We start from the raw sequence: 20,000 nt of genomic DNA, 5'->3' as shown, positions 1-20,000 counted from the left end.
GAGTAAGGAGAGGAAGTACTGAATAAACTGTAGAAATATTTAAAATATGGGCTCAAGTCTATATCAGGATAATGAAAGAAAGGGAGTGTCAAAAGAGATGAATTGAGGTGACTTTTTGTTGTTCTTTTGATTTGTTTGCTTGTTTGTTTGGTTTGGTTTGTGGGGAGGGTCTAGTTATCTATCTTATGCTAATATTACTGCCCAGACAAAAAAGTCAAAGGAATTTTTTTGCATAATGACAACATTAACTAAGAAAATAATAAAACACAAGTGTTTCGTGAGAAAGTAAATGGAACTATAACATATCTGTGGGGCATGCAATGGAGATATAGATAGTCAGAAGTGTGGGTATAAAAAGATTAGGAGACTTCTAGGCTGAACATAATGATATAAAGTCATCAATGATATGACTTTTACTTATGAAGCTACTAACTGAATAAGAGAACTTGAATGGGAAAACTGACAGGAAAACAGAAAACCAGCTAAACCCTTAAATACAGGTTTTTAATAAACAAGATAAGATGAGCACCAACATTAATATGACCAAAAATGTGGGAGGAAAGTCAATTTAGTTTGGTGTCCTGGAAAGCAAAAATAGAAAGTTCTGGAAGAAAGAAGTTAAGAACAACAAATTAGGTATTTCAGGGGGGAAAGGAGCATTACAATAAAAGTTGCCAGTAGACCTCGAAAGAAACAACATGGGCTTCAAAGAGCCTCTCTGAAGAGGTTTGTCTCATGCAAGAATGAACGTTATGTTTAAGGATGATGCGGTAATGGTGGGGATGATGATGCAGCATCAAACAGTTTCCTGAAGAAATTTTAGATACTGAGTTTGAAAGTTATCAAAAGTAATTTCTTTGGAGAATAAAATCTTATATAACATGTACATTCTTTCGAGATGGCCCTGATATAAAATAGGAAAATCAATAATGAGGCTCACTGGAAGTGACCTAAATTCAGGCAGAGTGCAAAAATACAATGTGATCCATTTCTCACTGTTCAATACAAATCTTGAGGCATCCTAATCCCTTGGCACCCCAGACCTGAGTTGACTCATCTTAATGACGAGAGTCAGTGTGATTTGCTAAAGAGAACATTATTGCAATGACTCTAAATGTACTCTTTAGCTTTACATATATTTGTCCGAGAGACTTAAGCACATGGCAAGTGAGTGCAAAGTCCTTAATATAGCTTCACATGTTATCTGGCAGCAGCACTCTTAATGATCGACTTTCTGTTTCTTTAAGTTTATTGCCTTCATATAACAGATTGGATTCCCCACTGCAACATCCTGTTGCAATTTAGATGTAACTAGAACGAAGTTTAGTTGGGGTTTGTTAACTGTTCCAGAGCTTCCTGATACAAGCTTGGGATAGCAGAGGAGGTGCTTAGAAAAGTTACATTGTGCTCATTTGTATACTATCATTTCTTTCTTTCTTCCTTTCTTTCTTCCTTCCTTTCTTCCTTCCTTCCTTTCTTTCTTTCTTTCTTTCCTTCCTTTCTTTCTTTCTATCTTATTTGGTGGCATTCAGAACACTGGCTTCCATAGATGAAAATTAAAGACTATGCATATTAAACAAAAGAAAAATAAAGCATTTGGGAACTCTGAGATGTAAACCCCACTCTAAATTTTGATGTAAACTCTGAATTGTGAGTCCAGCCACTATTCTTTTCTGCTCCTCATGTTTTTCTTCATAAATCATGTATGATCTTCTATGTTCTTACCCTAAATGTCTGGGAGAACCTATCTCAAGTCACTGTGTGAATCCAGGAAAATAGCCCTTAGCCTCGGAAGCGGAAGGAGGACTAGAATGTCAAGAGAGACTGCTGAAGACGGGAATCATCTGTAGTCTGCCACCAGTGGGTTTGATTCCAAGTCAGCCCTTTCTCTCCAGAGGTCCTATAACATGTCATTGTCAGAAGCACACTAAGGTCATAAAGGCCCTCCATCAGCTTCCTTCTCCTGACACTCAGAGACGCTCCCTAAGTACCATTCATGTCTCCTCAAGGCGGTCATGTAGTTGTTTCTTTAAGCAGAAAATATCCCTGCTGGGCAGGAGCACCTGAGCTGTGTGTAATGGGTAGGACAAGTGACCAGGAGCAAGACTCTTTCATTATTGAGCTCCTTCACGTTTGCTTGTCCTCCTCCCTTAGAAATAGACTTTTACAGCTACCAAAGAGGTAGCCGTGTTTAAAAAAAAAAAAAAAAGAAGAAGAAGAAGAAAAAGGGAGAGTCACAGTCACCCCTCAGCCTGGCTATTTGTAATCAGTGTGTAGCCTCAGTGATGAAATCTGTGAGTAATTCACTTGCCACACTCCCCAATGAAGCAGACCAGAGTGGGATCTACTGTTACCACCCTGAACACTAATGAAGGAAGCCGGGCGCAGTACTGCTTGCCCTTGGGGACTCGTTTTTCACATCACCAAAAGTAATTTCTGTCATTTTCCACCATCTGGTTGACTGGATTGTGAAGATGAAATTCTGTTCAAGAAGTGTTTAAGAGTGGACCCTGCTGGGATTCAAATGCCTTTTTCTGGTTTCACTTATTCTCATCTGTGCCTCGGTTTCTTACCTATAGATAACATCTTCATAGAATACCCTGTCTTATATGAAGTGATTGAAATAATATTTCTTAAGCGCCTTATGCATCAAAATATATATAATGCACATTTAATTAAAGTTAGCTTATTATTCAAATGGTAGTAGTAGTATTAATGGCAATATTAAAAATAATGCTATAGTATGTTTATAATGTCTATTTACTTAACACAGTAACCATTGATTCAATTTGTATAATCTAACCTATTATGTATATTTAACATATAGCATATGCAGAAAATAATATGTAGAAACTTCCCATTTCATTGATTATTTTATGAATTTTATATGTGGATACCACATCTTACTAAAACAATGCTATAGCCTAACAATAAATATTGATTATTCTTTCCTTTGCATTTGGAGGCTGTATTATATTCTTTGTTATATATAAAATGCAAAATTCAAGTGATGGTGGTATGGAAATTTATTTCAAAAATGTTCATAATGTGATTACCTTCTAATATTTGGTTAAGACATGTCATTACTAGGAAAGTGCTAGCACGTTTTCATTATACATATCTTAGGTACTTCCTACAGCACTCAGATGGCCAGAGTGGGAGGCATTTTCACCTTTAAGGAACTCTGGAGAGATTTGGAGAAGAAATAGCTGGTGTGGGAATTAAAAGTATCCTGGCTACATGGTGTGAAATTTCAAATTTAGTTATAAAGTCTGAAATGTATCAACTTCACTTTTATAGATCACTGCTACAGTTTGTTCTTCCTGCCATGACTATTCATCCCATTTCCTTCTGTCTATAGTTCCACCAAAGATCTCCAACATCTCCTCGGATGTCACTGTGAATGAGGGCAGCAATGTAACCCTGGTCTGCATGGCCAATGGACGCCCTGAACCTGTTATCACCTGGAGACACCTTACACCAACCGGTAAGCAACTGGCTAGATTCTAAGGTGCCACTTAATATCTAAGATTCGATTGCATCAAAAGGGCAAAGATACATCTTTTTATTAAAACTCAGAAAGCTGCAGCATAGATATTGTTTATGGGTCCAATAATTTTTGCTAATGTGTTAATCTCTTTAAGTAACTTAGTAATATTTGTATTTATATGTATCACCTTTCTATCATCTAATTGATATATAAATATTGATACATAAACTTGTTACTCAAAATAGATTAACTCTCAAGGGAACAACTATAATAATGTTAATAATGCAGATGCACACACACATGGGCGCGTGCACACACACACACACACACACATATAATATGCAGCAAGAATAATCAAAGAAAAAGAGGCTATCAACTTGAAGTCAGGAGGGGATGGGAGGGGATGAAGGAATGGATGGAAGAAGGGAAAGTGATAAAATTATATTTCCACTAAAACATATTTAAATATAAGCTGTAAAAATAAAGCATATATTTAAATATATTGTATTATAGTGGTTCATTGCTTTATATAAATTATTTTATATTACTCTCTAAAGTCATTTCAATCATAGTTTCCTCCTTCATGAAGAAATTAGGAACAAAATCACTCTGATTTCCTAAAGACCTGTACTGTTACCTACCTCTGCGATGGTTACCAGACATGAAACAGGCATTGGGAATAGTGAGTCCAGCTAATGACACCAATTCAGTTCAATTAATAACATGAGTTCGCAAGCAAGTCTTCTGTACCCTTCCCCTTTACACCACCCTCATCTTAAGTATGTACCAAGGCTATTGTAGTTGTGAACATATTTAAGCATTTTTGCCAGATGATTCTGGATTAATCAATTGCATTTTCTCCTCCTATTCAAATTATGTTTTTATATGCAAAATTATATTTTTGCCATCTATTTCTAATAGTACTTGCTATTTGATTATGCCAAAAAGCAGGTCTACCAAGTCAATTATGAATCAATTATAGATAGATTTTTCTTCGGAAGTTAGTAAAGAGTCTCAGTCTTTAACTGGTTTATGACTGATAGTTTCTTATAATTTCTCTATAAAAGTATTTAGATGGTTAATTTCCACGCTTACTGGTTTTGGAATGAATACCAATACAAAACATAAGATTAGGTATACAACGATACCTATCCTAAGACCAGAATAATATCTAAATATTTTTTTCTTTTTTGTGGTAAGATAATTAGGGACCTCCATTTAGCATCGTAGTCCAAATTTATTTCCAGGGAAAGTTTAGGTCAACTTAGTAAATCTTCTATTTAGGCAAATATTTTTTTTTATTAGAGATCTATATTCTCTTAAGAAATGGTTACTCAAAACCCACGTTTATCTATGTATACATCCTATCATCTAATAATATAAAGAACATCACACGAGGTACTTATTTAGAGAACTCAATATCAAGCTCATTTAATTACAGGTACTCATTTGGTACCTCACATGGCAAGAACACGTAGACAATCATTTGAAGCATGGTCTTTTAGGCATCAAACATCTTTGTCTAGAAATAGGTTATTTCTTCAGAGTACTTTTTTCCTGGGAGCCTCACATTAGATCCAAACCTACTCTACCTACCAGGTTCCAAGGCTAATAGTGCTGTTTTGCCTACTGGTGATTTAATATTAATATATTGTCCTGTATTTAAATATTTTGAGAAAGACAACATCTAAAACCATTGTATTTACTATAATGTTATTGACACTGTATTTAAATCTTTCCATAGTTTTACTTTAAGAAGCTTCGTTCAGGAACTTCCCTCTTTATTTTCAATAAAATATTTTTCCTACTTGTCTTTTCCAAAGCAATGGCTTGTTTCTTGCAAATAAACCCAGAGATGATCTTATATAAATTATCATGATCCTTCATTGTATTTACTGTTGGTAGACTTACTGCACAATTTATAGCCAATATGTTCAGAACATAAATTATTATATATAAATTACAGATAAATAAAATTGATTTTAAACAATCCGATTAGGTGTTTATGGCCTTAAGTTCATACACAAACCACACTCCTGTTTTCATATCATTATTTTTAATTTGACTCACATTTTGCAATTAAATTTAAATTTATACAAATATTTTATTAATCTTTTAATGTCCTTCAAGGGAAAGGTGGCATATTACAAAATGAAAAATGTAGGATTTAAGAAAGGAATTTGTATTCCTGATATGACCAATAAGGAGCCATATTATTAGGAAGACTTTCTTCTGGTCCAGTTTTGAGCAGTAAATAGAACTGTCAGGGGAAAATAAAATTATTCCCTATAGCCTCCAAATACTCCATTTTAGTCCTCAAATTTAGAAAAATTCTTGGACAGAACCAAATCTTTATAATCTTTACTAGTTTGTTAGCATTCTCAGGTCTATATGGCTAAACCAAGTAAACTTCTGCGTGATTATAAACATGTCTTGAACTCTGAATAGCACGGTTTCTGTGGTGATTCAAGAAAAACGAAAAGCAGAGGACCAGTGACATCTTACATAGAAAATAAAGACAATATTTTCATGTATTCCCAGAACAATAGAGACTTCAAAAGCAACTACAAAAACTTAATGAACTCACAATGATTCTCAATCCTCAATTACAGGGGTCAGCACATTGTAACCTGTGGGCCAGATTTTATCTTCCTGTAAGCCAGAGTTCTAAAAAAAAAAAAAAACTTTCTGAATGGACACAAATAATCAAGAGAATTCTGAATTTTAAATACAGAACAAATGTTTAAACTTCAAACTTGAGAAGAGATACATCAAGTTTTATTAGAGACAGAGTCATGCTGAATTCTTTGCATTTGATCCATGACTGCCTTTGATTAAAAATCGCATACTTTGGTAACAACAACAAAAGCACTTAGCTCACAAAGTCTGAAATATGTTAATTTTGCCTCTTAGATTAAAATGTATACACCTCTACTTAAGACCATAGCCAGAGACATAAATATTTATTAAACTCACACATGGTCCATAGGATGTGTATATATCCTGTGCCAGGTTCCTTTGTTTATCTCTAGTTGTCTATGCCAGCTTTCTCTAGGGACCAAATCGCATGCTGATACACTCAAAACAACTTCTTTGATGTTTTTGCATACTTCACATCAGGCCACTCTTCCCCTTACAATGGACATCACTTCCCAAGCTTATTCTTTCATCTCTCACATAGGCAAATTAATAACCAAATAATAACCAAACAATAACTTGACCAGAGCCATCTTCCTAGTGACAGGTGTGAGAACTTGATTCATCTACTCTTTTATAAAACAAATTAGGTCATGTAAGTGTGTGTGTGTGTGTGTGTGTGTGTGTGTGTGTGTGTGTTTCTTTGAGACTTTGGAAAAGGGTGATGTTTTAAGCCAATCCATTGCCACCTTTCTTGGAGATACTGAAGAAAGATATTTGCTCTACTTGCTCCCTGTATACGGCGAAACTGCATACAAATCATTGTCACGTGATGGTGAAAATTCAGATAGCTTTGTTCAATTATTAATTGGGCTTTTCACAGTATACTGTGTGAGCACCTTCCAGAGGAAATGTAGCTGTAATTAGCTAGACCCCATGGTGGACGCCGAGACCTAAAGAGGGAGGATGCCATGCAGGATATCACAAATGTCTGATGACGGGTCATTTGATGCCATGAAAAGGGAGCAAGGGAGAAAAAAATTGAATGGTATCATTTTTTTAAAAGAATATTATCTTAATTCCGTTATTATTTCTCCTTCTTTTGACCCTTGAGGGTCCCCCCCCCCCACACAAGAATACTGCAAACTTTTTAAAAGAAGTATCATAAACTTTCTGTATATTCAAAGTCGAAATGCCTCACTTGGACTTGCAGTTCTGATTTCTTAAATTGTTCTCACTTTTAGTTATTTTTATTGTCAAAATGAACGTCACATATGTGAGTATTGCATATGACCTATTTTTTTTTCTGCCTTAGTTAAGTCAGTCTTTCACAGCCCTGTGGTTCCCGAAGGTTTACTGCACCATGTGTTTGCATGTATTTGCTATGGCATGTTTGATCTTCCTTCTTGAGCAATGCTGCTTCCATCATCATATGACATCACTTCTGAATCTGTCTCCTGGCCGTCGTGGGGAGCCCTTCCTCTCAGCAGTGCCTCATGTGGTGTCAAGAGTGCGCAGGTGCACACGGAGCATTTGTGTGCATTTTGCTTCAATAAAGGTTTGCACAAACTCAGAACCTTTATCTCGCTGGAAAATTCCAAACCCTGTGCTGAGGATTTCACCCCTGAGGCTGAGACCAGCGCAGGAGGTACTGTGCAATTTTCCTGACAAGCTAGAAGCAAAGTTTGGCACCAACCAAGAGAATAGAAATCCTACTTAAGAAACGCCTGGCTACATGGGTTTGGAAAAAAACATAGGTTGTTAAACTCGAGTTATTAAGTCAGACTCCAGAAGTTGCTCCTAATGGCCATTGTCTGACCTTTTAAGATATTTTGTTAGTTAGTTTGACCTCATATTTAGCACAGAGAATATTTGTGGTCTGTAGTTTACATTTTATGAAATTATTTCTCTGTACTGTTGTCCTATGGTTCTCCACAAAAGTCCACTGAGTGGACATTGGTAACAGGGCTGTAGAGGAGTTAAATCTATCAACTTTCTCATGAAAGGCTGCTAACTCTTCACTAGTAAGGCAAAATAGAGCTGTGAATTGCTTTCCTTTATGCCTTGTATTTTTTATAATTATTATTTCCTTTAAAAGAGAAAAATTAAAAAATTAGTTTTTTTCAGTTTCTAACTGGAATATTGTTTTCAAATTTATCATCCATTAATGCAGAACTGTGTTCAGATTCATCTTGCTCTTACAAATTGTTCATTTGGTCAGAGGTATTTCTAGAGTGCTTACTTTGAGAAAAGACATGGATGGACACAGTCCCTGAACAAATGGAGCTTATAGTTCAACAAGAGAGCAGAGCATTAAACTAATAATTGCATGAATAACCCTTTAATTAGATTCATACATTATAAAAGAAAATTATGGCATTCAATAAGACCATAAAACAGGGCCATATAGTAAAATCTGCCGAGCCAGCAAAGCTCCCCTGAGGGAATATTATGCTGAGATTCACAAATTAATAGTACCTGTCTGAGAAAACAGAGGAAGAAAGAGTATCTTAGGCTTACACCATGGCACATCCTAGGGCCTGGCATAAAAATACCTGCAGGAATTTAGATGAAGGTCTTCATGTGAAACATGATGTTAATAGTGTCTGGTCATGCTACTTTTCATGCTTAAATTCCTCGATTTGAAGACACTCAGTGCAATATTGCTTTTTAATATTCTGCTTCTGTCTCTTAAAATCCAAGAAAAAACAAGAAAAATCGTATCATAAATTTTTAGGCCCTTACTTGTAAAATATGCCATCATGTAATACTACATATATAATATAATATAATATAATATTATATTATATATATATATTATATATATAATTTTTACTTTTATATTTTATTTTTTCTTTTTATTACTTTATAAATAATACCAATCAAAATTCCCACTTCCTCCCCTCCTGCCACTTCTCTCCTGTTTCCCCAAACACCCTGCCCTCCACCCCCTCCAGTCCTAAGAGAGGGCAAAGCACACTGACCTGTGGGAAGTCCAAGGCCCTACCCCCTATATCCAGGAGTAGGAAGGTATGCATCCAAAGAGAACAGGATCCAAAAAAGCCAGTCCATGCATATATTGTGTTGCATTACATAATGGCATACATGGTCAGTCACAACACATACATAGATACACATACACACAGAGGCATATTCATGAAAAAGATGAACGTTAGATAGTTAGGGTTTTTATTGCTGTGGAGACACCATGACACCAGTAACTCTTATAAAGAAAGATGTTTAATTGAGAATGGTTTGCATACTGTTTCAGAGGCTCAGTCCATTGTCTCATGCTGGGGAGCATGGCATACAGGCAGACATGGTGCTGGGGTCCTTACATCTTAATAGGCAACCGGAAGTTGATTGGGACACTCAGCAGTATCCTGAGCATTGGAAACTTCAAAGTCTACCTTGACAGTGACACACTCACTCCAAGGCCATACCCACTCCAACACAGCCACACCTTCTAAAAGCACCACTTGCTATAAGATTATAGGGCCATTGGCATACAAACTACCACAACAGATCCTATTTTTTTTTAAAAAAAAATTGTATATACATCTCAGTGCCCAGGAATCAAGCACAAACCTACAGAATTCAGAAGCAGAAGGGCCAGAGGATTAGTGGTCAGAGATAGTCACAGGGATGGTAAGAAGGTCTAACAGGTAAAGGTGTGCTCTCAAGCCTGATGACCTCAAATCATCTGTGTGATCCACATGATGGAGGAGAACAGATTCCCACAAGGAGTTTTCTGATTTCCATGACGATGCCTCCCCAAATACTATGAATAGTGTAATTTCTTAAAGTGTGCATGATGAGGTAAACAATATCTAAACTACAAAGATGAGAGTGATCCTAACTCCTTTTTCTTCTTTTGCCACAGCCAGGATTCATTTTGCATAATGTTTTGATTATTTTCATTAGTAACTGAATCCTTTCATCTTTCCCCCATCACTGTCACAGTATAGTCCAAGCAATAATTTCTCAGACCTGCCTTTATTAGTTTTCTGATTGGACTCCTTACTACTATTTCTCAATATTACATGGTCAAGCTAATATTCCTGCTTGGTTCTTAATATCCTAGGACCTTTGGAATAAAGCTCAAACTTCTTAGCAAAGTGTTAAAGCCCTTTCCAGCCAATTCTTGTACCTCAGAATCTCTCTCTCTCTCTCTCTCTCTCTCTCTCTCTCTCTCTCTCTCTCTCTGTGTGTGTGTGTGTGTGTGTGTGTGTGTGTGTGTGTGCATGCGTGCACATGCCATGGTGTGCATGTAGAAGTCAGAGGAGAGCTTATCAAGGTTGTTAATCTCTTTCCACCAGAGTTTTGGAGTTCAAACCCGGGTCACCATTCTTAGTAGCAAGAACCTTTCCCTGCTCGCCATTCCATCCCCCCCCCCCTATTTAAAAGATCTTGAAAAGCCTGCAAGCTATCTGTTACCCGTGTATCTATTCTCAACACTATGTGATAGAGACAAATAACTAAAGAACACATGGACACAAAGTAATCTGTAAATGATCAGCAGAATTACAAAACCACTCACACTAACTGTTTCGTTCGTTTCTTGTTGAAACGATTTTGAGAACGCCATGAAAGTTTTCTGCCTGTGTTCCATCTGTATTCTCACCTTGAGTCACCCGCGTGTGTGGACATGTGCTGATCTGACTTGCATCATTCCACTACTGGCTGGAGAAAGTGTACCGAACTACTCACTTCGTGCCTTACCTTTTGATATTATTTATCACTCTTTTGTCTTCAGTTGATTGTTGTTTTGCTTCCCAGCAATTATTTCGCTCAGTAATTGTCTTGAGCATTTGTTTATCTTTTCACTTTCTGTGTCCCTCATGAAAGCACACATTTTCATGTCTTCACTTCCCATTATGATATCGGGATCAACCGCAATAATAAGTATGCTCAACTAATATCTGTAAGGTGAATAAGTGAAGGGCTTACTATGAGATACGTCAGGCTGTCTGTTGTTACCAGCTTAAAGCTGAGCTGTAAAGGCAGTTTTCCCACACTATGGACTTGCTGCACTGTACCAGATAGACCTTTAAAATGCAGGACAGTTCCTCCCTTTTGGCACTGTGACATTTCTCCATGGGTTTTTATGCCCGAGAAAGGACTGTTTCCTCTGTCACTAAAGATACAAGTACTGCCACTCCGTCGAACTGTACTGTACTGTGGTGGGGTGGAGAAAATACCTTCATTTTGAGTCTCAGAACAGACCATCTTGATCTTGATCTGAAGCTGCAGTCCATGAAAAGCCCTAAGTGGATTGAATGCATATTTATCTTTGTAAAGCCCTGGGCTAGAGAAAAGGATTCTTCAAGTTCAGAGAAAGCTGTTTCCTTAGCGTCTAAACTGTAGAAATTAACAACCGGCTCTCATTTTCCTACCAGTAATAATCCTAACTGGATCTTTCCTTCCTTTCCTTCCAAATGCATGCCTACTGGAGAAAGAGGAAAAGAAAGCTTGGGGTGGGATGCGATCCTGTGCTACTCAGTATTTGTCATCGGGACTATTGTCTGCTAATGTTCTACTTGCTGCTAAATATTACAGGAAGAGAAATTAGTCTACAGCATGAGGAAAAGCAATCTCAATGCCCGTAGCCACTTTTCTCATCATCTTTTATAATAGCTTTATCTGCAAAACGTAGACAGTAACATGTGGCCGGCCTGCCTCACACTGGCGCTCAGAGGGATCAAATGAGATAATGAATATGAAAGGAGTCTGAAAAATGGAAAATTCTTCACAAAGAGAAAAGATTGAAAGGAAACGTGATTTGATAGAGAAAGAACAGAATTTGGATTCTTAGAGGTCAAGTTCAAGTCCCTACTATCCAGAATTTACTTTTACAGGAGAAGGAAAAAGTCTTTGAAGGCACATGTCTCATCTGCAAAATAAGAATAACAGGGTTTACCTATCAGGATTTTTCTGTTGCCCCATGTGTGTAATCCATATCAAGGCGATTTGGCAATGATAAAGTATTGCTCAACTACCCTTTGTGGTTTCTATCATTATAGATGTTACAGAGTAAATTATAGACCGAAATCACCATAGCCATCTAGTTAGAGAGCAAGAACTGACCTCAAGGTCTTGATTCATTCGGTTGATGAATCAAGGAATGAAACCAGATTCTCTGAAAAGCTACAGCAGAATTCTTAACAGGACAGTTCCCAGGACACCACCAGTAGGAGCACATAGGAACACATTAGATACATGTGTTATTAGACCCCACTCCAGGTGGGACCCAACCTTGTGTCCATTGATAAGCTTCCCAGGTGATTTCAAGGAGTGATATACTTGGAAGAGCCTGCCTCTAAAGATAAGACACCTTCCTGATACAGTCAGGGTGAGCTGTGTCTACCAAGCAGCGAGTGAGTGTAGGAGCATTTGTGATTCTTCTGTTTCAGCTGCTGTGTGCACTCACACATAACACACACAAGCGCATAAAACAGCCTGCTATGTGAACTCATTGTCATATTTCTTCTGTTTAGATTTCTCTCACCTTAGAGGAGGAGGTTTGGAAGGACCACTGTCTAGAATTTCATGCTTTGTGTTTTTCTATCTACATTCTAATGATGTTTGATGCTGGCATATCGCTTAAGATGTGCACGCCTTTCTAAAATCCTCATCATCGTCTAGGCATACTCCTTTGCAAGTCTCCCAATACAATGAGGCCACAATTCATCCTAATAAAACTGAGAAATCTCAAAAGGTATCTCTGGTGTCATCACAACTGCCCACAAACGACATGCCAATAAAACCCAGCCAGTGTCATTTGAGAAGAAGTGAGGAACAACTTGGCTTGAGTAAGAAAGAAAAGAGAAATAGAAACTCCTGTCACTTCTTGTGTGACACCTTCCTTTTATCACTCAAGATTCTACTCAGGTAGTTTTCTCAGTTGGTCAACAATTCAAAAGCATGTGAGGCCGTGAGAAGTCACACCATTGCTAAACCACAATTTTATATCTGTGGATTAAAGTGTTAAAATCTGATGAAGGAAAGAGAGTACAAAAAAACCTTTAATAATCCAACTTGCAAATATCCATGCAAATCACATCTAATTCTTCAAGGTATTCTAGTAATAAAATCCGAAATGTCAGTCTTTGAATGACATCATTCTTTTTAAAACATTTTTTGTGGCCTAGTCACTAAGGCTTGCTGACATTGGTAATGAGTGGCAGAAACAGCCAGGTAAGAAAATAGGGACAGTGACTACCCAACCCTTCCCCACCTCCTAAAACAGTAAGCCTGTTTAAAACATTAAGAATATTATGTATTCCTAAATTTGACCTTATAACAAAATCATTCAATCGTGACAGATCCAATAGAGGACCTAGTGACCTGTCATTTGAGTTTGCTTCATAGAGACACAGAAGAATGCAATGGGCAGTTTAAGCAGTTTGGAATGTTGACCAGGTAACTTTTGGGAGCTGTCTGGGAGAAGACAAGAGTTTCAATGTTACACACACACACACACACACACACACACACACACACACACAAAGAAATAGGTATTTTCAGTTTTGTATTAAAAAAAATTGTATCTATGCTTGCTTCAGTATACCAATCACTGTAAACCACCTACTTAAGTTAAATAAGTCCACTTATTTAAAAATAAAGGCACTAAAGTATGTTGTGATCTGAGGCTGCCTTAATAAAATACCATAGACTGGGGCTTTCAACAGATACTAATTTACTCTACAGTTCTGGACAGTAGAAATCCACGATCAACTGTGTGGGTGCTTGAATTTTGGTAAGAGTAATTGTGCTGGCTTGTGGATGACTGTCATCTCAAGGAACCTCATGACTACTGCTTCATAATTGCAGAGACAGTAAACAAAAACCAGAGTTGTGATGCCTCCTTTTAAATGGGCAGGATTCTTCCACAAGGTCCTCACCCCCGTGGGCTCATCTACAAAAGGCCCTGCCTCTTGGTGCTATCATATGGACTTGGTAAGAACATGTTCTGTCCACGGCAGATATCTGTTTTCATGGTGGTGACCACTTTATCTTTTTCCTAATCTGTCTCTCTCTGAGCTTGGGGTCACAGATTCACAGTGTCATGTTTCCTTGAGACTGACTATGTAATCTGGATGTAAATCTCCTTTCAATTCAGAATAATCAGTCTTAATGAGAGCACTAAATGGGAAGGGACTTACCACCCCACTGCTTGTAGCCTTCCCAAAGTCCAGCTGTCCTATCAATAAGGCTAATCAGAAATGACTCCTTCATCACTCCAAAGAATCCAAAGTACATTGAGTTATCCCTGCAACACACCAAGTCCAGAGCTAAAAGAGAAAAAAAAAATCTGTTTTGCATGTGTGTAAATAGCTATAGCTTTTTTTCTGTTGGCAATGCTGTTACTGATTACTGCAAGAGGAGATAATTCTCCCGGGAACATTTCAGCATTCTAAGCTCTCCACAGCAGGCTGACTCAGCTGCTGTGTGTCAGAGTAGATCTGAGGCTCTGCTGAGCCACTCAGCAATGTTGCTAAGCCTTTGAGAATGTATGTGAATCTTCACTGCGCTCTGCTCCCAGTCAAAGGCATGGTTCTGCCAAGGAAATGTCTGGCAGCAGGGATATTCGTAATCTTATTCTATCATGCTGTGTGAGAGTGGGTGACTGGCGATGGGGAGTGATAAAGACCTGCGCTTCTACCGTGGACAGCCTGTATGCACTGCATCACGCTTCTTACCCAACCTTCGTAAGGATGGAGAATAAGGTGTTTTAGTACATCCTGGAAATCCCTTATAACCTCAGTTTTGTAACAAGGAACTATTCAGAATTCAAACAGATCCTCAATTTGAGACACATTTGAGAACCCACTTCCATTTCTGGGGTTTCTTTCTTCTAGGGAAGACCTGTGTGAGATTTATACAAGGAAAATTGAGTACTCTGGCCCCTCCCATCCCTGTAGTACCTATCACAATCAGAACCAGTGACACCATTACTACTACCATTGAAATAACTATATAGCCTTCACCTGCTCTCACCATAATGGAATGCCATACCATCCAAGGCTCTGGACATACACAATTCCTGCTTTCTGCAGGAGATAGGAGTCAACTACCCCAGAGATATTTTTCAAAATTTTGTAACTTAGTCCCACGCCAAACTCAGAGTTCTAGAAATAACCATCTATAAATCCTTACCAAAGAGAGAGAGAGCAATGCCTGGGTTTGTAAGTGGATAGAGTAAAAGCACCAGGAACCAGAAGACACTCTAGGAACATTTTTCTCCTGGCTGGTTTTTTATAAGAAACATACACAGCCAGGCATGGTGGCACAAGCCTTTAATCTCAGTATTTGTGATGCAGAGGCAGGCAGATCTCTGGGAGTTCCTGTGTTCATCTATTCTTGACCTTAAAAGGAGATCCTTTGAGATTGTGCATTGAAACCTTGAATGCCAAATGGACATTTTCACTTTTTAAAATAAATACTCTCATAACTTATGATTCCTCAGATTGGATCTGTGAAAAACTAAAGCATAAAACTGCATCCTGAGACCTAATTGCTGTGATCAATCATAGAGTTTCCCCTAACAATGTTCGTCAAATTATTCTGATATCCATTCTATCAGAATATCATATATATTTTTTTTGTTTTTTTTTCCATTTTTTTATTGAGAAAAGGAGAAAAAAAAAACAAGTATCCACCTCCTCCCAGCCTCCCATTTCCCTCCTCCTCCTCCCACCCTTCTCCTCCTCCCCCCACTCCTCTCCCCCTCCCTCTCCAGTCCAAAGAGCAGTCAGGGTTCCCTGCCCTGTGGTAAGTCCAAGGTCCTCCCCTCTCCGTCCATTTCTAGGAAGGTGAACATCCAAACTGGCTAGGCTCCCACAAAGCCAGCACATTACGTAGGTTCAAAACCCCGTGTCATTGTCCTTGGCTTCTCATCAGCCCTCATTGTTCGCCATGCTCAGAGAGTGCAGTTTTATCCCATGCTTTTTCAGTCACCGTCCAGCTGGCCTTGGTGAGCTCCCAATAGATCAGCTCCCCAAAGAAGCTAAGTAAGAAGGTGAACCAAAGGAAAAACATATAGTTGTCCTCTTGGCTATGGGAAGTAGACAAAATGGCCGGGGAGAAAATTGAGATCTTGGGGGTGGGGTGGGATGGGGGTAAGGGGAGATGGGGAGAGAAAAGGGAGAAGGGGAGAATGGGGGGAACTTGGGGAAAAAGGAGGATTGGGATAAAGGAAGGTTGGATAGGGGAGCACGGAAGCACAATTCTTAGTTAAGGGAGCCACCTTAGAGTTGGCAAGAGACTTGAACCTAGAGTGGCTCCCAGATGCCCAAGCCAAGGTCCCCAGTTAGTTCCTTGGGCAGCTGAGGATAGGGAACCTGAAATGACCCTATCCTATAGCAATACTGACGAATATCTTGCATATCATCATAGAACCTTCATCTGGTGATGGATGGAAATAGAGACAGAGACCCACACTGGAGCACTGGAATGAGCTCCCAAGGTCCCAATGAGGAGCAGAAGGAGGGAGAACATGAGCAAAGAAGTCGGGACCACGAGGGGTGCACCCACCCACTGAGACAGTGGAGAATATCATATATCTTAGAACTTCCATAACAAACTACCAGAGGCTTATGGATCAAAACAATGAAAAAAGTATTCTCTAGAGGCCAGAAGCCCATGAACAAAAGTTTAGAGGGGCTGGAAGAGAATCCTTCCTTGCCTCTCCCAGGTTTTGATAGCTTAGGTCTTTCCTCAGTGTATGATATCTTACTTTAAGTTTCTGCTCTATTGGCTGTCTCCTCTGTGTCTCTGTTAATGAGCATCTGAATCCCTCCCTTTCTTTTATTTATGTGACAATCATTGCACCTAGGGTCTATGTAGAAAGCTGATTTTTTTCTCTTTGCTAAGACCCTCCTCAGTGAATGTGTTTATATTCCAGTGGTTAAGGACGTGGACAGAAAGTTTTAAGGGGCTCTATTGAATGTTCTATAATTTGTTTTGCAGTAAAAGTAGTTGTGAATCTAATGAGACAGGCAGAACAAAATCATGTGACTTTTCAAAGGGCAGTTGGGATACAAATATTGTCATAGGAAACCCAATACAATTAGGCCAAGACTTTATTATGAAATAATCTGTGGAAGATATTGTATGTACTGTGAAATTCTTGGAGTTTTCTTGTAATGGCAAAAGGGATTTTGTTATGTGTAGAAGAACTATGCATTATGGATGAGATTATAGAGTAAGAAAATAAGCCAGACTTAAATATTAAATATGGTTTGCTAGCAAGGGATGGTGGTACCCACCTGTAATCCTAACACTCAAGAAGCTGAGGGAGAAGAATCATAAATTTGAATACAGCCTGTGCTGCATAGAGAATTGCAGCCTCAACAATCACAGTGAGACCTGGTCTCAAAAAAGAATAAAATTTGGCATGATTTTCTCTGTGTATGGCCATGGAGATATGACTTCCAAATAATGTCCTATAGCAGGGTGATAATAAGCCTTCCTCATTTCTGCCTTGTGAATTAAAGATGTAGTGTTTATGAAGCTTGTTCCGTTTTACTTGTTCATGTAAGCTCTCAATGAATGTAATTCTTATCGTCGGTGGTGCGTTAAAATTTCCGAAAGAAAAACGTGTGGTCTATATGTAAAAGCACTAGTCTGCAAGTAGCCATGCCTGTGAGAAGAACCAAAAATAAGCATTGTTAATGATGACATTTCCATCACCTCGGGGCTTTAATTATAAGAAAGTCTATCTTTGTCATCACAGCCGTGAACACGGTAATTGATAGACCTTGTTGCTTCGAGTGTTGTTTGTACTATATATGCCAGGTGTCCTATTTAAATCCTAATGGTTTTTCAAATAGAAATGTATGCACAGCCCTAAGGTGCGCAATACAAGAAAAAAATCAACATAATCCAGGGGCATGCTGACGACATGAGGAGAGGGCAAACAGTTGGCAGAGAGGACGTTTATTGAGAGCTAAGAAACTGAACTCTGCTCTGGCTCAACCTGAAGGTACTTTCCTCCCATCTGGATATTTCCTCCTGACAGCTGGAATCTGTACCCCTTGGGCAGGCTTGCTCTCACAGCGTGAGTCATGCCTTTCTCTCACGTCTTCTCTCCTGCTCCTCTGAGAGTGTATAAGGGGCATGTAATGGAGCCTGGTGTGTGGGGGAAGGTGGTCACATGGGCACATCTGGCGGCCTGTCAGATGGCCTCCAGCGTTTTGTTCTTCTGACTTTCTGGCTCTTTTCTCCCGCTTAAACTTCTCCTAAGTTTCGTAATATCTGGCATCAGGAGAATATTTCCTATTATTTACTTCCCATTCATAGTCTTACTTCACATTCTTCTAAACTGTAAATTAAACCTCTGAAAAACAGAAGTCTGGGAATGACTCACTTTGGGCATAAGTGCTAGCAAGCCACACAGTGTGCTACGGGGTTGCCAGGGCCAAGGTGAGAAGCTGATAAAGTCAAGTGGAACGCCATATGAATATGATTCCTTTGACCTCGTGGAGTTCCAAAATTTATATTTCAGTGTCTCCTTGTCCACCAAGAGAGTATAATTTCAAAATAATCAATGTCAAAGAGAAAAGAGAGAGATAGAGAACTCTTTTTGAAAAATTATTGATGAGAAGAATAGTATAAATAATACAATAGCTCTCTTAGAGACATCTACTATCTAATTCCTAGTATGGGTCAATATGTCTGCATATATGGCAAGTAGATTTGAATATAAATTCTTTAGATGGAAAAGTCACTCTAGATTAGATGAGTGAAGCTTAGTAAAATCACAAAGATATATATCATAAATACAAAGATTTTCATATGAAGAAAGATGAGAAGTAGAAGCATTGTCAGCAAAGGGCTTTAGAGGAATGTCTGTAAACTGAGGACAGCAGGCAGCTATCTGAAGTTGAAAAGATATTCTTTCTCGAAGCCTCCAAAATGGACCTTTGATCTTAATCCAACAAGTGCCCCATTTAACTGTTTAACCACTAGAGCTATAAGATAATAACTCATATTAATGCAATTTACTATGTTAAACTAATACACTGACTAACTCCTTGGAGTTGTTCATAGCTAGACAGTTATGAAAATCAGCTTGAGCATTTTATGTAGAAACAAAAGGTTATTGAGCATGTCTGTAAAGAGTGGCTTATTTTGAAATAATTGGGAATAACAGGGAGCTGAGGTGTCCGATCAATGATGTCAACACATTTTATTATTGATGATTGATAGTCAAAGCATTGTACTGTGATCAAATTGTACCAAAAGTATGCCAAAAGAAGCTGTCATTTCTTTCCTTTTAAAATTTTTATCCTTTGATTAATATGATCCAAGGTGCACTCAGAAAGTGACACTGCCTTTGGGGCAATTGTGGGAACATCAATTACTATCATACCGTTGTAGCTAGAAGGACCACTAGTAATACCATTTCCAGGTAATGTTCAGTAGAAAAGCCATCACTTATGGTGGGGTGCTGCCTAGGCTGCATCTGTCAAACAACTTTGGGAAGGCCTCATAGTTACTTCAGAATTAAGGTTTACTCACTGCAGATATTTACCTTGAAATTCCAGAGAAATGAAGTGTAAGCAATAAAAAAAAAATGTCTCACGGTTGCTGTGAAATGAAACTCCTAAATATTGAACCGAGAAAAACACCACCATTGGCCTCCACTAAAACAGGGCTAGGTAAGCTCTTGTTTTTGCATCAGCTGGAGAGCATGACCTTAATAATAGCATACTAAGCTTGTAAGATACATTGGTTTTTTTTTTTCAACAGTTGACAAAATGCAAGTTCCCTGAAGGAAGAAGCAGCATCTCCCTTTACACTCCCCTACCTTTACACCTACTATATATATTCAACTAGAATAGGTCTAGTGCCAGGTCTGTGTAAAGAA

At 38.4% G+C, this 20,000-nt stretch overlaps 1 protein-coding gene across 6 annotated transcripts in view; it reads left to right on the top strand.

Moving 5' to 3' along the window:
- Positions 1-20,000, top strand: part of LOC121461879 (limbic system associated membrane protein) — a 2,099,220-nt gene that overhangs the window by 1,872,580 nt on the left and 206,640 nt on the right. For all 6 annotated transcript variants that reach the window (XM_041673213.1, XM_041673212.1, XM_041673214.1 and 3 more), the window contains one exon: positions 3,362-3,487. In XM_041673213.1, the coding sequence (XP_041529147.1) occupies positions 3,362-3,487 (126 nt within the window). The remainder of the gene's footprint in view (positions 1-3,361; positions 3,488-20,000) is intronic.

This window comes from Microtus oregoni, unplaced genomic scaffold (assembly GCF_018167655.1).
Source record: "Microtus oregoni isolate MIOR12 unplaced genomic scaffold, Mior012 000023F_ref0000262, whole genome shotgun sequence".
Taxonomy (NCBI): domain Eukaryota; kingdom Metazoa; phylum Chordata; class Mammalia; order Rodentia; family Cricetidae; genus Microtus; species Microtus oregoni.
The sequence above is the reverse complement of the archived record's forward strand: the minus strand, read 5'-3'. Positions and strand labels throughout refer to the sequence as shown.